The following is an 18,519-nucleotide window of genomic DNA, read 5'->3' as shown; positions in this document are numbered from 1 at the left end:
TTTTAATAGAGCTCCTTATTCAAAGTTATAAATCTTTCTCTGCAGGAGGTTAATAGCTACTTTTTGTATGCAGATTTTCTTTCTGTTTTTTTTAGTCCTAGTCATTAAATTGTAGAACTTATGAGAAATGTAGCCAAAATAGAGACACTTGTATAGAAAAGTGTTATGTTATTCATCATAAACTACTTATAATGGATAGAATTTTGTTCTTAAAAATAAATAAAACATTACTTTCTGGATGACATGACCACAAGATACATGTCATTCTAACCCAGTGACAGAGAGAGGTGCTCAGCCATTGAATGTGTTCAAGAAAGTAGTTGCTCCCTTCAAGCTGTGATTGATGTATTTTACTCATGATCAAACAGTGCCACATGTCTATAAAATGTGCCTAACAATTCTGGTAATATCTATATCTCCTACTATATAGAGTAACTCAAAGATAATGCTTGGTTTTCCAGCTCAACAAAGCCAACACTTCTTTAACTTATTTTTCTTCAGTAGATTTGCTCTAAAGAGGAAAAAAAATCTAAGTCTGAGAGTTTAGATCTATAAAGAAAAAATATATTAGTATAAAAAATCTGTATTTGTAATAGGTACAAATACTTTTTAGTAAATTATTCCTTTAAAGTTAACAATAAATAAAATTGTTTTGACTATGTATGTGAAGTTGTTGTCAGAATGTTCTATTTTAATCAGCTTTAACTCCTTTTCAGTAAACAAGCAGTCATCTAGAATGAGCAAGTCCTATACTGAGCCTTTGCTCTGAGCAGTCTTTCATTTAATGTCTTAGAAATGGTGAGGCCAATGGTAGAGAGATGTATCAACCCTAACTTATTACTAGTTCTCTGACTGAAGGAGGAGAAAATGTTTTAACAGTATTTTTGTGAACACAGACAAATATTTCTGGACAAAATTCTTAATACATAACTTTTAACACCAATTTCTTTTAAATAAAATTCTTTTGGGGGGGAAGTTGGTTTTTCGAGACAGGGTTTCTCTGTGTAGCTTTGGAGCCTATCCTGACACTCGCTCTGGAGACCAGGCTGGCCTAGAAATCACAGAGATCCACCTGCCTCTACCTCCCGAGTGCTGGGATTAAAGGTGTGCACCACCAATGCCCGGCTTAAATAAAATTCTTAAACCAACATGAAAATGATGATTTACATTCTCATTAATAGCACACTCCAAAACATGTTTTGAAAATGAATAGTTATATATGTAAACAGGCAAATAATTATTGCATTTAAGGACATCCTCTTTAACAGCTAAAGCATGCATTTTATTCCATCCAGTTAAGGAGTGATTTGAGTCTAAATTCATTACTCTGGGAGTGGAAGTGTTAGTAATTCAGTTGCCTCTCACTCCATATAAAGAACAGAGGTGAAGATGTCCTTCGTATAAGAGTGTTTCAATGAGTTAAGATTGGTGGGGAAAGATTAGGTGTCTGGCAGTTCATTTGTTTGCAATTGTTTATGTTTTCTCCTGAGATAGGTAGGGTCTTACGATGTAGTCCAAGCTAGCCTTGAACTTATGCTCTTCCTGCCTCAGCCTCCCAAGTATGTGGATATCAGTACCAAGTTACCATAGTAGCTTTAAAAATCCCTATTCTAGGAGTTGGAAAGATGACTCAGTGAGTAAGAGGGATTTTTAAAGCTACTGCTTGCTCTCCAGGTTTCAATTCCCAGCATCCACATAATAGTTCACAACCATTTGTAACTCCTGTCCTAAGAGATACAGTTCCCTCTTCCGACCTCTGTAGGCACCAAACACATACATGGTGGACAAAAATACATGCAGGCAAAATACCCATACACACAAAATTAAAAAAAAATAACAAGTAAAATCTCTATTCTAAGCTCAATAAACATTTTAATCAGAGAGCCTTCCATCATGGCCCTTCACTCAACAGACTGAGATGACAAGTTAAACAAATTGGCATATTCTTACATCACAAGACCTGAGGTCGCATTGGGTTTCCTTCTTGGACCTGAGATATTGCCTAAGGACCACAACTGTAGAAGGCTCCTAAAAATATCCAAAAACTTGAAAATCACATGGCTTGTGCTTACCTTAAACTATCCCGATAGCTCCCTCTGATAAAAGTCCTCTCAAGTGCATCACCTCCGGTTGCATCTTTTCCTGTTTACCACAACATAAGCCACTCCTTAGAACAACAATAAGCATGGCCGTACTTACGGAGAATAATTTACTGTTTGCCTAGAAGGTAATTACTGCATGGAATACCCAAACATCCTACTAACTTATTGCAATAAATAAAACTTGAAAGTTGCCCAACACATTCTAACAACCACCAAAATCCTGAAAGTGCTCAGTGATGCTGACTTGTGTGAAATGGGCGCTGACTGTTCTCTTTATATACAATAGTATCTTTTAGGATAAATTGTTAAAAAATTATTGGAAACTCACTAGAGTTGGCAAAAACAAACAAAAAACAAGCAAAAACATTGCTACAATCTGCAAATTTTCAAAACTTTCTCATATTTCATGGGTGTTAAACATATGCAATACATGGGAGATGGTGGAGAAAGTCAAGAGTGGTTGATTAATTAGCTTAGGATAACCACCAGGTCTGAAAGTTCAGATTGAGAAAAAAGAAAGCATAGTAGGGCCTGGAATGTCTATCTCCATTTGAAAATAAGTGTAAAACATTTATTCATTGTTTAATTCACACAATGATGATGAGAATCCTCCATATGCCTGACACATGCAGGAAGCCTGCCCTATTTGAAAAATAATAGAGTTGAAATAAAAAGACCTGGGGTTGAGCTCTGTGACTTGATCAGATAACTTGGCCATCTGTGTTTTATTTATTACCCTCATCAACTGCATAACACCTACTGGGCTTTGGGAGAATAAGCAATACACATTCACAATACCATAGATACTAATTAGTATAGTATAAGGTGAAAGGGAAAAGGTACTTGCCCTTTATGCCCTTCTCTTTGGGGGCTTCATCTTCTTGGCTTTGCAGGGTCACAAGCATGAAGTAGACACCTTTTCTTTTTAACAGTTCTTCATGGGTGCCTCTTTCCACAGCTGCTCCATGCTCCAAACCAATGATCACGTTTGCAGTTCTGACTGTTGATAGGCGATGGGCAACTGAGACAATTGTGTGTTCATGTTGAATCTGTGAAAAGAAATGGTGTACCCTTAAACAAGACTGGAAGACAGAACCAATACCAACCTTCACACCATCCCTGAGTCTACAAGGTAGTCAGTGTTGGACACTAGGAACATCCTAAGCATATACCAGAAATAGCCAACTGTTTCTTGTAGCCATATATCATATCACAGATTGACCTGATTGTGACAATTAATCCATAACTTAACGGGGGGGGGTAAATCATGTTAAATATGAGTTTTAATATCATATTGCATCTTTGGGGAATGAATCACAACTATGTTCTATTCAACTTGAAATAGATGGTGATTGACCAATACTTTATAAATCTTCAGAATGGATGTACTGACCTGTTAGTATCATTCCCTCCTTGAAGGGCCTGTAAAATGAACTGATTCTCCACAAACCTTATTCAATGCTCCTTGTACTCTAGCTTCACTTTCATTGTCCAGTGCTGAGGTAGCCATGTCCAAAAGCAGGATCTTCGGATTCCGTATGAGAGCTCGAGCGATGGCTACCCTTTGTTTCTGGCCACCACTTATCTGGCCTCCGCCTTCTCCAACAACAGTGTCAAATTGCTAGGAATCATGAGGGAGAAGAATTTGATGGCTCCTGACAGTGATCCAGTATCCCTTCTAACTTTTTTCTCAAGTGTGAATTTTTATAGGTCCAACTTTTACTGAAAAAATATCCCTTTCCAAAATGAATTAACCAAACAATACTTGCATGTGAGATAGTTAATGCATTGAACTGTGTGACTGTTCCTTTTTAGTCCATGTTCAAATAAACATTTTCAACCAGAATGAAAATTGATCAGTCTTAAAAATCTATCACTGGGGACTAAGTCACATATTACAATCTGGTCTCCTTTCTCCTGCTGAACACACAGCAAAGCATGATGCTAAAGCCGTCTTTATATTGTGAATGAAAGATCAAACTAGTTTTATTCTCCTTGCTATCCCAGCAAGTCCTGACTGAGTAGCCCACAGGACTATGTTACAATTAATTAACAATGGAGTGTTAGAAGTCAGTATAACTTTCTTAGTATCGGGCAATAAGGGTTGAGCTCCATAGCACACATAAAGCATGGTACTGAAATTCTACAGATATTGTCTCATGTCATCCTCACAGAACCCCAGGAGGCAAGTACTGCTACTTGTCTTAATGGTTGATCCAAGAAATACTGACAGAAGCTCATAAAGCTAGAAGGTGGAGAAGATGGTTTGAACTTGAGGTACTGTAATTCTAAAGCTTTATTTTCATCAGCCATTGAACCACAGCATTCTCATAATGATAATGCTACTCGAAATGGTGATTTAGAAGGTGCAGTGATTTGAATGAATGGACCCATAGGCCCATAGGGAGTGACACTCTTTAAAAGGATTGGGATGTGTGGTCTTGTTGGAGCAGGTGTGGCCTTAATGAAGGAAGTATGTCACAGGGGGTGGGCTTTGAGGTTTCAGAAGCTCAACTCAGGTCCCGTGGCTCTCTCTCTCTCCCTTCTGCCTTCGGATCCATATGTAGATGGATCAGCTACCTCTCCAGCATCATGTCTGCCCGTGTGTCACCATGCTTCCCTCCACGACTATAATGGACTAAACCTCTGAACTGTAAGCCAGCTCCAGTAAAATGTTTTCCTTTATAAGAGTTGCTGTGGTCATGGTGTCTCTTCACAGTAATAAAACACTGACTAACACAGAGGGTGAATGGGATATATTCAAGGTCAGTGCACTGGAGCCAGACCACTTGCTGTGAATTTCCTGTTTATATATTGTATAATTCAGGGCAGTTATTGACCTGCAGATGGATTATTCATCTGCAGATGGATCTAATAGTTGCTACCTGGCAAGGTGGTTGTGAAGGTTAAGAGCTAATAGATATGAAGTGCCAGGACAAAGCCTGTAATGTAGTAAAAGCCACGCATATAATATTAGTGATTGTCCTGTGACTTAGCAGACCCTCATGGCAAACACAGTGCATATCATATAGAGCTAGTTTTCGAAGACATGGTGATCATACAGAATGGAGACACAATAATGAACTCTTGATTTGTGAGATTCAAGTCTAAGCACAAGTGTAAGCACAAGGAAACTGAAGCATAAGGACGGTGGTAGTTATGATTTAGATCTTAAATGTTCCCTGCAATGGCTAATGTTCATTGCCAACCTGATGGAATTTGATACCACCTAGGAGACACACCTCTGCGTCCATTTTGAGGGCATTTCCAGAAAAGGTGACCTACAAAGAGGAGAGCCACTCTGAATGTAGATGAACACTCTCCCAGGGGCTGGGATTGAAAGAGCAAACAGCCGTCTCAGCACCAGCATTCATCTCTCTTGGCTTCCTATCCACAAACATGTGTGACATCTGTGGCATGTTCATGCCACCACACCGTCCTGCCATGTTGGACCGTATCCTCAAACTGTTAGAATAAATCCTTCAATACTTTCTGAAGTTACTTCTTGGCAAGTATTTGGTCCTACTTTGTGGCAGCAGAGCCTTTAGGATGAAAATCTATGGAAGGAAGGGCTCTACCCTTGAAAGAGAGAGGCATCAGGACTCCGAACTTCTCTCTCTCTCTCTCTCTCTCTCTCTCTCTCTCTCTCTCTCTCTCTCTCTCTCGCTCTCTCTCTCTCTCTCTTTTCCTGGCTTCTGAGAGGTGAGCTGTTATGTTCCGCTACATACTCGCCACAAGTATGTTTTATCTTGCCACAAAGGAAGCAGCTGATCTTTGACTGAAATCATATGTCCAAATTAATTTTTTCCTTGTAACTTGCTTATGTCCGATATTTTCTCACAGTAACTGAAGGGTGGCTAACAAGTAAGAAAACATTTCTCAAGCATTGCTTCATGGTAAATATTGCAAAATTTTCAACACATGCTTAATAGGTAGACAAAGAAATTATATCTATATCAAAGGGATCTTTATGAAAAATAGATCTCCAGTTTGGAAGATGTCAACTATATAAACAACATATTTTTACTTGAAAGGGAAAACGTGGCACATTTCCAGGCATAAATTGAGAGCATGCCATTGAAAATTTAAGGACTGGGATGGAGAGATGGCTCAGAGGTTAAGAGCACAGACTGCTCTTCCAGAGGCCCTGAGTTCAATTCCCAGCAACCACATGGTGGCTCACAACCATCTGTAATGAGATCTGGTGCCCTCTTCTGGTGTGCAGATATACATGGAAGCAGAATGTTGTATACATAATAAATAAATAAATAAATAAATAAATAAATAAATAAATAAATAAAATCTTTAAAAAAAAAGATTTAAGGACTGAAAATTCAAATGAAAAGGATATATTCTTCCTCTGATGACTTCTGTGTTCCCCTGGACCATAAGGAGGGTACCTGTGGCAGGGCCATAATGAAGTTGTAGGCATTGGCCTCCTTGGCAGCTTTAATTATGTCTTCCATTGTCGCTTCTTCTCTGCCATAACGAATATTTTCTGCAATAGTGGTAGAGAACAGAACTGGCTCCTGTTCCACTATACCAATCTGATCCCTCAACCACCGGATATTAAGAGAGCGAATGTCGTGGCCATCCAGTGTCACCTGGAGAGCAGAAGAGGGTCACACAGCTTAGAGTTCTTCAAGCTTCTGAATCACAATGTTAGGTGATACATAACCACTGAGGAGAATAGCCAGAGACTAACAAGACTAATAGAAACAATTCCCAAGAAAATGTGACTGTTTATACAAGGATGTAATTGAAATAAAAAAATTCAAATTGTAGAAACACGGGTGATGTAAAAAAAAAAAAAAATCACTAGATTTCTCATTGCTAGCCTCCAAAATGGGCACACTTTTAGTTCCCCTGAAAAGTAGCCCATTGTTCACCACACTCTGGATACATTTATTGTCTTTTGGCTTGTGACCAAAGAGGGACTTCAAAAGATAGAATGAAAGTAAGCAATAGCTGCTATCTTGTAGGTGTGCTTTACAGTCTATCTTGCTTTCTAATCTGATTCATCAAAAAACACTTTGCTGCTCAAAGAAATTGAAACTATAAATATGAAAAACAAAATGATATTAAATAAAAAAATCAATTTGACAACATCACCATTTGCATTCCCTTGCTCAGACATGTTGTGAAGTTTCTGGAAGATACACACCATGCCTTCACAGGGGTCGTAGAATCTCTGAATGAGCTGTAGTGCTGTACTCTTCCCAGATCCACTAGATCCCACCAGAGCTGTCATTTCCCCGGGTTTAATGACCATGTTGAGGTTATTTAAAATCTAGAGAGGAAAGAACCTTTTTTAAAGTTCATAATGTCACTGAGTACTTAACCAAGCAGTTAGACCATATATAAGATACTTTGTGAGGATTTGTGTATTTTATCTATACCTCCTGCACATGTGTCAGTGTGTGTGTGTGTGTGTGTGTGTGTGTGTGTGTGTGTGTGTGTGTACTTATGTCCCATGGTGCTATCAATCAATAACAAAAAAAAAAAGACTGTCTGGAAAAAGGTTTTACCATTAGCACATCGCTTAATAGCTGTGGCTAACAATAAAATGATAATGTATTAACACTGGTAAATAAGCAAGGGTCACCTTTAAAATTATGCCTCAAAATCTAATTGAAAGTACATCTGACATACTCGGATACCTCAAGGAGTTAATCTCAATGAGTTAAATAAGAAGTTCCTGTAAGTCACAAGTGTAATGATAATTCATAGAACAAGGATCAGAAATAAACCAATTTGCGGATGATATGCTTGAATGGTATATGAGTACATTACTTGAATAACTTTGCCTAATAAATGTGTATGTTGTGTTTCTAGGCTAGGTCTAAAATTCTGTCAAGGGCAAGGACTAAATGCCAGTGTTAGGATTCAGTTCTCTGAGTATCACAGAAATATTATCAATAAACAGAAATCAGAGATGCTAAGTTGCAGATGAAAACCAAGCATCATTTCAAAGCCAGTCCATTCAAGAGAGCAGATGGGAGTTTCCTACAGAGTGGGGTTACCTCTAACACTCTTGCTCTATAGGTTCTGGAAGGCAGTCTATTTCCCTCACTGTGTGCCCTGCATAATCACTCAACACAAGATACCCGAGAGCAACAGCAGCAGGCAGCCTTCTTACAAGGACTAATGCAGTGAGCAGCCTGGAAAACCTACAGACAGAAGGCAAAACTGTTCACAGCTGCTGGTTCTGCCAGCCACACTTCCTCCCTCACTGTGCTCCACCTTCTATGGTTTCCAAGGAGGTGGTGACTGGAAGCTGTACTACTTGATTGCTTTGGTTGCCTAGCACAAACCTAAAATGACAGGATCTGCCAGTCATTTCAACAGAGGATCACATGGTTGACTTAACCTGAGTCTTGTGCTAGACTGTGCTCCCACCAGAGGGATTTGCACAGTATAGTCATCACTTAGAAATGCAGTGTGCTCCTAAGTTGGCACAATACACAAGGACACTTCCAGAGAAACACATCTCTGTCCTCTTTTCATGGAAACTGAGTCAGCACTGAGAAATCAGTGTGTGGCTTTGGAAGTAAATTACTCAATAATAATAATAATAATAATAATAATAATAATAATAATAATAATAATAGAATAATAATAATAAAATAATAATAATAATCCACATTGGGCAAAAGGTCAACACTCACCTTCACTTCTGGTCTAGAAGGGTAGTGGAAGGTCACATTATGGAACTCAATTTCACCCTTGATTCTATCTAGCTTGTATCCTTCTTCTGACATGCAGTCAATGGTGGGTTGCTGGAGTGTGATATAAAGATAAAATGACAATGCATGCAATGTGCATTTTGTGTCCATCTTAGGATCAGTTAACTCTCAAAGTAAAACTGGGGCTGGAGACATGGATCGGTGGTTAAGAGCGCTTGCTGCTCTTACAAAGGACTCTGGCTCAACTACCAGCAGCCCCATGGTAGGTACTTCACAATCACTTATAACTCCATTTCCAGAGGATCTCATGTTCTCTTTTGAGTTTCACAGGCATCAAGCACGCATGTTGTGCACATGCATACATGCAGGCAAAATACAAAGGAAAGTAAAATGAATAAATCTAATAATTTTTTAAAAAAGAAAATTATATCTGGGAAAAATATTGCAGAGATATGCTAAAGATAAGTTGCTTCCATATACCATATTTACAATAGTGATGATACTAGTCACTGCTGTTGAGATTGCTGAATTACTATTATATTGCTATATATTATTGTTGAATGTGATATTGATAGAATAGCAGAGAGTAAGTTTTGTTTATCTAATTACTATTGCTTGTTGAATTACTACTATAAGCTCATATATTACTAATACATAATATGATAATAAATTGTTTCATTGACATGTAATATATGATGTTAGTACAGTCAGTGTTGTATTATATTACACATATTTATATTACTGAGATGATCGGAAGCAAAGTACAATTTACATTATTATGTCCTCATGAACCTGATCTTAAGGCCTTTTCCATCCATCCCTCCAGCATTGCCCTGGATTACTGTGTTCATTCACACTGGACTTTCTTAACTTCTTGAGCTCATCGAGGTCTTTCCCAACCTGCCAGTTTCTCAACCAGGAAATCTTTCTTTGCTCTTACATGCCATGAACCCCATTTAAAGATTCCTCCCACTAACCAGTCAAAACACTTAGTCCTATTTTGTCTCTCTTATTGGATTTAGCACTATCTGATGCTATCTTTAAATGTTTATTTCTCACTGGGTGTGGTGGCTCATGCCTTTAACCTCAGCACACACAAGCCTGAGGTAGGTAGCTCTTATAACTAGGTCTATGTAGCAAGCACCAGACCAACCAGGACAACACTGTAAGACCCTGTCTCAAATAATCTTGTTTCTTTGCATATATCTTCTAGTATGAGTGTGAGAGCAGGAACTTAATTTGTTCTAACTTACAGATGGGTTCCCAGCTTTTAGAAACTGTGCAGTACATACCTCACTACCTATTTCTTTTGGCTTTTACGCACCCTGTCTATTGTTTGAAAAATGCTGGCAGCTGCTGACCGTCCGGTGGCAAAGACCTCCAAGGAAGAAGACGCATTGCCAAAATTCATAGCTGCTACTAAGACACAGAGGAAAATCTGAAATGAAAAGAAAAACATAGTGTTCATACATTTTTGCCAGTTTGTAAACAATGCCATTTACCATTTGGAGCATCCTTGTGAATTACTGAGATTTCTCAGAAAGATTTAAAGTTGAGCAGTTTGCAGGCTTTTCAGAGATATATAAACTGTTTTTTGCTTTGTAAAGCATGTCTCCATAGTGAGCATCACTCTCTTGCAGAGTAGAAGGACTGAGGGAGTAGTGCAAGCAAGCTGAGAAGAATAGCTTTAATCTAAACTGTTTTAAGACCATCCTCTCCAGAGAGCCCCCACCTCAGCAAAGGAGATCTTGTACCCAGGATCTGGGACCAGCAAACACATTCTGTAAAAACCCTCTAGTAAATACCTCAGGTTCTTCAGGCCAGATGGGTTTGGAACCCACATGTATACAACACCATATAGTACATAACAAGCTCAGCAATGTGTAAATAAATGACCATGGCTAAGTCCCAATAAAGTGTATTTATTTTTTTAAAAAAACAGGTAGGGACTGTATTTGGCTCAATGACTATTTTACTGAGTAATTGGAATCTTCTATTGAAAACTAGGGGTCAAACCCTTGCTTAGCCTGGCATTATAAGCTGTTGCCTCAAACAATTTTCCCCATGGAGGTTCTTAGAGAAGCCATGAGTGAGAGAAGACAAGACACATGTCCAGTAAGACTATAGTAGAGAGCACACATCCCAGGCTGAAGTTTTCATTAGAAATATCATAGCTTTAGCCATGTGCATAGGAAGGTAAGAAGAGAGACTATAGGAGGCAGGCAATACCTGGGGCACCCTTGTAGGGAATTGGAGTCTGTGTTCCTTACAACATAGATCTGGAGAAAGAAAAATTGGCTATTGGGCCAGGCCTATAGTCACTGAGACCTGAGCTCATCATACTCTGTGCCACTTGGCTCATATTTCTTAACTGCACGGACAACTTTCATTTTTGTAGTGGTAGAATCATGATGCCAATCACAGAATGGGGTTGTGCATATTATTTATGGAAATTACATTAAACATCTCACTCAGTATATATAAAGCCTATTGCTTTATACACACTGAGTGAATATTATTTTCTGTTACTGTTATTATTCTTTATTATTGAAACCTGAACCCTAATTGAAAAACCAAGACTTCACCCTCATTCAGTTCTTCGTCTTTCCCTAATAGACCAGAGAGCATGTTTTTGTCTATACACAAATGATACTAATTACAGTAATCTGTTAACTGCTTCCTGTTTCCAACCCAATGAAGGCATATTAATTTTGTGCACCACAATATGCTAGATTAATCTGCTTGTTGGGTTAGTATGTTAAAACAATTCAATAGTATTCAACTTTCATATTCATATACTTCTACATTTGCTCTGTAGAAGTATAGCCAAGATCTCTCTCTTTCTCTCTCTCTCTCTCTGTCTCTCTCTCTCCCTCTCTATCTCTCTGGTACACACATATACATGATGAGAGAGAGAAAGAGAATCATTAAAGGAAGATTTTGTTTTCTTTATAAAGATACACTTATCAAGGCAAGGTATAACCAGAAGACTATAGGAAGTTGAGACTATGATAATTGATGATTAAAACATTAGAGATACATACATAGTATTTAAAAAATTGTCCACTGAAATGGTGACTTCCTAGGGAAGGTCTAGCAGGTTTGTCCAACCAATGCTGCCATCTGAAAGTCATACAATCAAGTCACAAAGTAAAATGTGCTCTCCCCCTCATCTCAATATTTTAAGTAAGCTTAGAAATTTTGGGGGCCACATTCATAGCTTCCTCTGGCTACTTGTCACATATGGGTGACAGGATGAACACACATGATAGATGATCTCATGGTCATCTCATGCCAGGAAACTTAGAAATGACAGCCATAAAACTAGAAACTAGTTGCTGTGGTGGTTGAATGAGAATGTCGTCACAGGCTCCTATATTTGAATGCTTGCTCTCCAGTTGGTGGAACAGTTTGGGAAGGATTAGGAGGTATGGCGTTGTTGAAGGAAGTGTGTCACTAGGAGTGGGCTTTGAGATTTGAAAAGCCCATGCCATTTCCCAGTTAGTCTTCTCTCTCTCTCTCTCTCTCTCTCTCTCTCTCTCTCTCATCTCTCTCTCTCTCTCTCTGTGTGTGTGTGTGTGTGTGTGTGTGTGTGTGTGTGTGTGTGTGTGTGTGTGTCTGTCCCTCCCTCCTTCCCTCCCTCCTCATGCATGCAGAACAAGATGTAAGCTCTCAGCTACCACCATAGTGCCATGCCTGCTTGCATGCTCCCAAGTTCCCCATCATGTCAGTCATGGACTCAATCTCTGAAACTGAAATCCCCCAATAAACTCTTTCTTCTATAAGCTGCCTTAGTCGTGGTACCTCTTCACAAAAGTTGAAAAGTAGCTCAAACAGTTACTAAAGTGTTCTATTTGCTTTCCTGCTGTTGTGATACACACCATAACCAAAAGCAGTCGGGGGAAGGGGGGAGAGAAAAGGGTTTACTTGACTTACAAGTCAGAGACTGTTATTGAAGAGAACCAAGGAAAGAACCAGAGGCAGGAGCAGAAACAGAGACCACAGAGGAACTGGTCACTGACTTGCTTCCTATGACTTACTTAGCTTGCTTTCTTATACAGCCCAGGACCACCTGCCTAGGGATGGCACCACCCACAGTGGTTGGGACCCTAAGACACCAACTAGCAATCAAAGATATGAGTCAAAACCATGACCTACACACATGCCCACAGGCCAATCTGATGAATGCAATTTCTCAATTGAGGCACCTTTTCCAGATTTGAAAAGTTGACAATTGAAGCTATGACACACAGGGAATTTTACTCGGATCCTCGGATCTTTCAGTTGAGTTTGTGGATACTTAATTTTCAATATACTAATACATTTCTCCTCTGAACTTTTATTACTGAATTCCCCTCTCTTCTCATAGGCACAGAACAAAAGAACAGCTTTACTCAGTGAGTGTGTTTCTGCAAAGTGAACAGCCAGCACTGAGTTTGGCTATTGGCACCTTTGATTGGTAAATGTATAGCATAAAGCTGATGGGGGTTGTCCTTCTGTGTGCTGTGAATATTCATTTCTATTATTGGTTGGTGAACAGAGCTGTTTTAGTCAATGCACAGGCAGGATGTAGCCAGGCAGGAAGTATAGGTGGGGCTACCAGATTAGGAGAATTCTGGAAAGAGGAATGCAGAGAGTGAGTCTCAAGAGAGATGCCATGCAGCTACTGAGGAAGAAAGAGACCTGGGCATCACTGGTAAGCCAAGACTGCATGGAGATACATAGATTCATAGAAATGGGTTAATAATTAAGAGAGAGCTAGCCAATAAGAAGAGTTTATAATCATATAAGCCTCTGTGTGTTTATTAGGGACTAAACAGCTGCAAGTCTAGTGGATCAGAACTTCTGTCTACATAAAGATTTTCAATGATTTTAATTACACTTATTTATTTGTTCACTTGAGGCTTCATGCTTGCCACAGTGCAGGTGTGGAGATCGGAGGATGGCTTGCCTGAGTCAGTTTCCTCCCTTGTGAGTCTTGGGGAATTGAACTCATATTGCCATGATTTTCAGGAAGAGCCTTTACCCACTGATCCATTCTCACCAGCCTAAATGCCTAAAGCTTTCAGAAGCTGTAGGATCAATAAGGAACTCTAGAGTCACATTTCAGATCTACAATACCTTAATTTTCCCACTGTGCAAAAATAGATCTAAGTTGCAGGGAGAATAGCAAATTATGATAATATTAGCACTTTCCATACTATCTTTCAAAATTTATGTAATACTTGAATGTGTGTTACCAGACTCAGTATTTTTAAATAAAGTTCAAAGCTATGCCAGCTATCCATTCTTCAAACACTAAACAACTTTAAAACACTCTATTGCTTCATTATTTTGCTCAGAATGACTGGCATTGGATGATCATCTTCCCTGACAATGCAAATTGCTCTCTAGTTTCCCCTGGGGGTGTGTGTTTGTAATAAACAGTGGATCTTGAATGACAAAATTTCATGTAGTGAACTCCTGGTACTTTTCCTTGTTCAGTTGGTGCCTGCTCCATCCAGAATCTGCAGCTGAAACATTATATTTAAAAATCTTCCATGAAGCTATTTCCATCACCATAGCAATGAAAAAGAAAGCACACACCCCTACTCATGAACCTCATAGACCTTACTGTCTGAGGACAGAAAGGGTAAGGATAGATGCAAAGGTTTCCCAACACACAAGCTATCCAAAGGAAAAGTATAGAGGCTGTAAAGAGAACTCAAGATTAGAGTGTGCAAGACTAGATGAGTGTGCAAGGCCTGGCTGGGAAAGGGCAGGCAGTCAGTTGCCACCTTCAGAGGTGGTAAAGTAAGGAAGAAAGGCATTGGGCAGGGCAACAAGAACATTCTTTTCTGTCCCAGACATTTTTGGTGACCCTGATACATACTATCAATGCTCCCTATTCTCTGTGTTATAGTCCGCATCACTGCCATCATACACTTACATAATTGGTTAACTAGTCCTTATCTTTCCAAATGGGACAAAAAGAACCACATTTTTTTTCTGTCCACTGTGCTTTGGATGAATCAGGCATACAGCAGATTCCTGTCAATGCTTGTAGAGTGACTAACTGAAAGGACAGTGTGAGTTAAAGTAGCTATAACATTCATGATGGCATGACGTCCCACAAATGAATTATGAAATGTGCTTGTATCATTTACTCAGTTGAAAATGTTGCTGACTTGATTTGTTAATAACCCACCACAAACACAAACATAGCATGTGGGCACATACCTTGTACTGTTACTATCTTCAGATGTATGGCCTGATCATTTGTAGCTGATAGGTCAATGGTTTCCCATTTCTATGGCATATTGTCTTTCAGGGTCAGCTGGAGAGTCATTGTTACACAGCCGTAAAAATCTTTAGTTAATTGGGAACCATTAAATTGCTGGTCATCAATCAATCTCTCTTCCCTAAAGTGTCCTAATATTGTTGGTTCCTGAATATGGGCTTCAGCAAACCACCAAGGCTTTCCCGCCTGGGACGTTAAAGCAATAATCCTTTTGGCCACAATGGCAACTTTTCTGATAAACTAGCAAGAAATACCGTATATAGGAAACAAGACCAAAGTACCTGGACTAGTGTCCCTGGTGTGTACTCTTCTTCATCCAGGACTAGTGTGGAGCCGTACCAGAAGGCCAGCGCATAACAAAAAAAAATGATGCACCACATGTATCCGGTAAAGAATCCCATCACCATTCCTTTTCTAATTCCCCAGCGCTGGGCAAACACAAGATTTTTCTCATACCTGTAAACAGAAAAGGTTTGAATCAATGCCAGCTGGAGCAGCTCCAGGTGTAATGTTTAAGATGGGTCATGATGTGGAATTTTATCCAGTGATTATGGTCACCCCCCAAAAAGCTACTTAAGTTAGTCACAGCTTGGATGAGGAACAGTGGGGATAGTCTTGGCCCCAAGAGAAAACAATGTTTTTTTACAAATATCTTTGTTTGGCATCTATTAGTATTTATGTTTAAAGTGTTTCCTTGGAATATATATAATCAGGTTTCTATCAGAAAATAAGGCAATAATTATCTCCAAATCAACAGGTTGGACTAGTCACATGGTTAGTTTCAGATCAGCCAGGACTACTTAGTGAGACTGTGTCTCAAAAAAACAAGCAAACAAACAAATAATCAAAAAGCTCAAAATATATTAACTAAATCATAAGAATAAATAAAATCTTTTTTTCCAGGACAGGCTTTCTCTGTGTAGCTCTGGCTGCCCTGAAACTTGCTGTATAGACCAGGCTGACCTTGAATTCAGAGACCTACCTGCCTCTGTCTACAAAATGCTGGGATTAAAGGTTTATGCCGCCACCACCTGGCTATAAAATCATATTTTTGACAACAACATCATTTTGGCAAATTAAATTTTTACTTTCATTAAAAATTAATCCCTAGAATGATTTGTCATAATTTATCAGTGTTAATCTTTGTTTGGTTGAATGAAAAAATATAAAAGTTATTAAAAGCATTTATCAGCACAGTAGCTTCATAAAATAAGTTCAATTAAAAAATGTTATGAGGCTGTCCAGATGACCCAGTGAGTAAAGGACCCCAGTCCAAGGACCCACATTTGCTCACCAGAACCCACATAGTGGATGGGGAGACCTGACTCCTGCCCTGAGTCCACACCTCCCTTCTTCCCCATACAATAAATAAAATATAATCTTAAAAAATGAAAAAGTGAGCTGCACAGATGGCTCAGTGGTTAAGAGCACTGGCTGCTCTCCCAAAGGTCCTAAGTTTAATTCCCAGCAACCACATGGTGATTCACAACCATCTGTAATGAGATCTGGAGTGCAGGGAAACATGCAGGCAGAACACTGTATATAATAAATAAATCTTTTAAAAATTATTTTTAAAATGAAAAGAGTGGAATTGCATTTTGCATCATGCTGTCATTTCTTCCTTCCTTCCCTCCTTCCCTTCCTTCCCTCCCTCCTTCCCTTCCTTCCCTCCCTCCTTCCCTTCCTTCCCTCCCTCCCTCCCTCCCTCCTTCCTTCCTTCCTTCCTTCCTTCCTTCCTTCCTTCCTTCCTTCCTTCTTTCTTACCCTCAATAGATGAATAACCAATTTTAATAGATGCAAACATCATCCTGCCTCAGCTTCCTTTGTGCTGGATAAAAGGCATGAGTCACTGTGTCAGGCTCCCTTAGTCTTTGAAAATGTAAATTAAATTATTTTTTTCTAATAAGAGCATTGTGTATAGTGATGGGATCAAATGTGATGCTTTGATGCATGGACACACACTGTAATGTGTACCCATCTCTCTCTGTTGCTCTGTCCAGTTTCTGACAGCCATTATTCTACTCTTAACTTCTTTGTTAGCAACACTTTTAGATTCCACATGTATATAAAGTGCAATTGTGTAAATCTTTCACTTGACTATGCACGTTGTTACACATAACAAAATTTTGTGTTTTTATAACCAAATTGTGTCTCACTGCATATATGTACTGCATTTTCTTTATGCACTTATCAACGAATAGACACTAAGGTTGTTTCTATTTCTTAGCTCTTATGAACACCACTACAATAAATACACTATGCAGTTATCTCTTATACATACTGATTTCATTGGGGGAGGGATATGTTCTTAGCAGTAGGATTGTTTGATCATATAAGTTCTCGTTTTACTTTACTGAGGAACTTCCTTGCTGTTTTACATAATAGATCTACTAGTTTGTAATTTTACCAACAGTGTACAAAGTTTCCATTTGTTTCATATCCTCACTGGCCTTGTTATATTTAGCCTTTTTGCCAACAGTTATTCTTATGAGGGTGAGGTAGTATTGTGGACTAGTTTTGAGTTGTGTTTCCCTGATAACTGCTTGGGGAGATGACACTGTTTTCACAGAATTGACTGTGTGTCTTCCTGCAAGCTGTCTACTTAACTCAGTTGCTCATTTTCAAGATGGATTCATCACTATCTTACTAGTACGTTCTTTAAAGCTTCTTACATGCTCTGTCTTCCAGTCGCTTGTCAGATGCACAGTTTACATACAGCTTCACCCTTTCTGATGGCTGTCTTTTCTGTGAGGTGTTTCCTTTGTGCCTGCGAGCTTTTCAGTGTGGTGTGGTATCATTTGCTCTTTTTTTTTTTTTTTTTTTTTTTTGCATTTCTGTGCTGTGTAGGTTTTTCTTCAACGACAGAACATGCTGTTGCTGTTGAAGGCTGACATGAAGTATATATACATTTCTACATGATCAGAGTCTGAAACAAGTTTCTTGACTATCTCAACTCTCTAAAAACCATCTCCAAAAGTATATTGAACTGGGTGTGGTGCACACACCTTTCATTCTAATACTTAGGTGACCATGAGCTCAAGACTACCCCAGTCCATGGCAAGATCCACAAGGGAAAATGAAAACAGGAAACATTGCTTTAGAGTTTTTAAGGCACTCTGGCCATAAATGTTTGTTGACCCAACTCTTGAAAAACAAATGTCCCCTCATGTTTCTCTAAATGATAGTGAATATGCCACTTTGTACAAGATGAAGAAAAAATAAGAAACTGTATTGACTTATGAAATTCAGGAAACCAATAGATGTTCAAAATAACCAACCTTTCCAACTCTTTATTCTCACCACCAAAAGCAGCCACTGTTCGAATAGATGAAATGACTTCCTCAGCAATAGATCCTGCTTTGGCATAAGCCTTCAATTCAAACTCTGTGAACTTGGCCACACTCTAAAATCCAGAGGGGAAAAAAGGAAGTTAGCCTGTCAGTCAACAGTT

The 18,519-nt window shown here is 38.9% G+C and overlaps 1 protein-coding gene across 2 annotated transcripts in view; it reads right to left on the bottom strand.

The window, feature by feature from the left end:
• Abcb11 (ATP binding cassette subfamily B member 11) overlaps positions 1-18,519 on the bottom strand; it is a 73,467-nt gene that overhangs the window by 34,013 nt on the left and 20,935 nt on the right. Inside the window, exons 8-16 of one of the 2 annotated variants that reach the window (XM_035446491.1) lie at positions 18,347-18,471; positions 15,350-15,524; positions 10,113-10,226; positions 8,771-8,881; positions 7,267-7,392; positions 6,503-6,706; positions 3,553-3,723; positions 2,950-3,151; positions 2,073-2,142 (exon numbers count right to left, since the gene is read on the bottom strand). In XM_035446491.1, coding sequence (XP_035302382.1) covers positions 2,073-2,142; positions 2,950-3,151; positions 3,553-3,723; positions 6,503-6,706; positions 7,267-7,392; positions 8,771-8,881; positions 10,113-10,226; positions 15,350-15,524; positions 18,347-18,471 — 1,298 coding nt within the window. The remainder of the gene's footprint in view (positions 1-2,072; positions 2,143-2,949; positions 3,152-3,552; positions 3,724-6,502; positions 6,707-7,266; positions 7,393-8,770; positions 8,882-10,112; positions 10,227-15,349; positions 15,525-18,346; positions 18,472-18,519) is intronic. The other variant, XM_035446492.1, reaches the window with a different exon arrangement.

The sequence above is a fragment of the Cricetulus griseus genome, chromosome 6, assembly GCF_003668045.3.
Source record: "Cricetulus griseus strain 17A/GY chromosome 6, alternate assembly CriGri-PICRH-1.0, whole genome shotgun sequence".
In the NCBI taxonomy this organism is placed as follows: domain Eukaryota; kingdom Metazoa; phylum Chordata; class Mammalia; order Rodentia; family Cricetidae; genus Cricetulus; species Cricetulus griseus.
The sequence above is the reverse complement of the archived record's forward strand: the minus strand, read 5'-3'. Positions and strand labels throughout refer to the sequence as shown.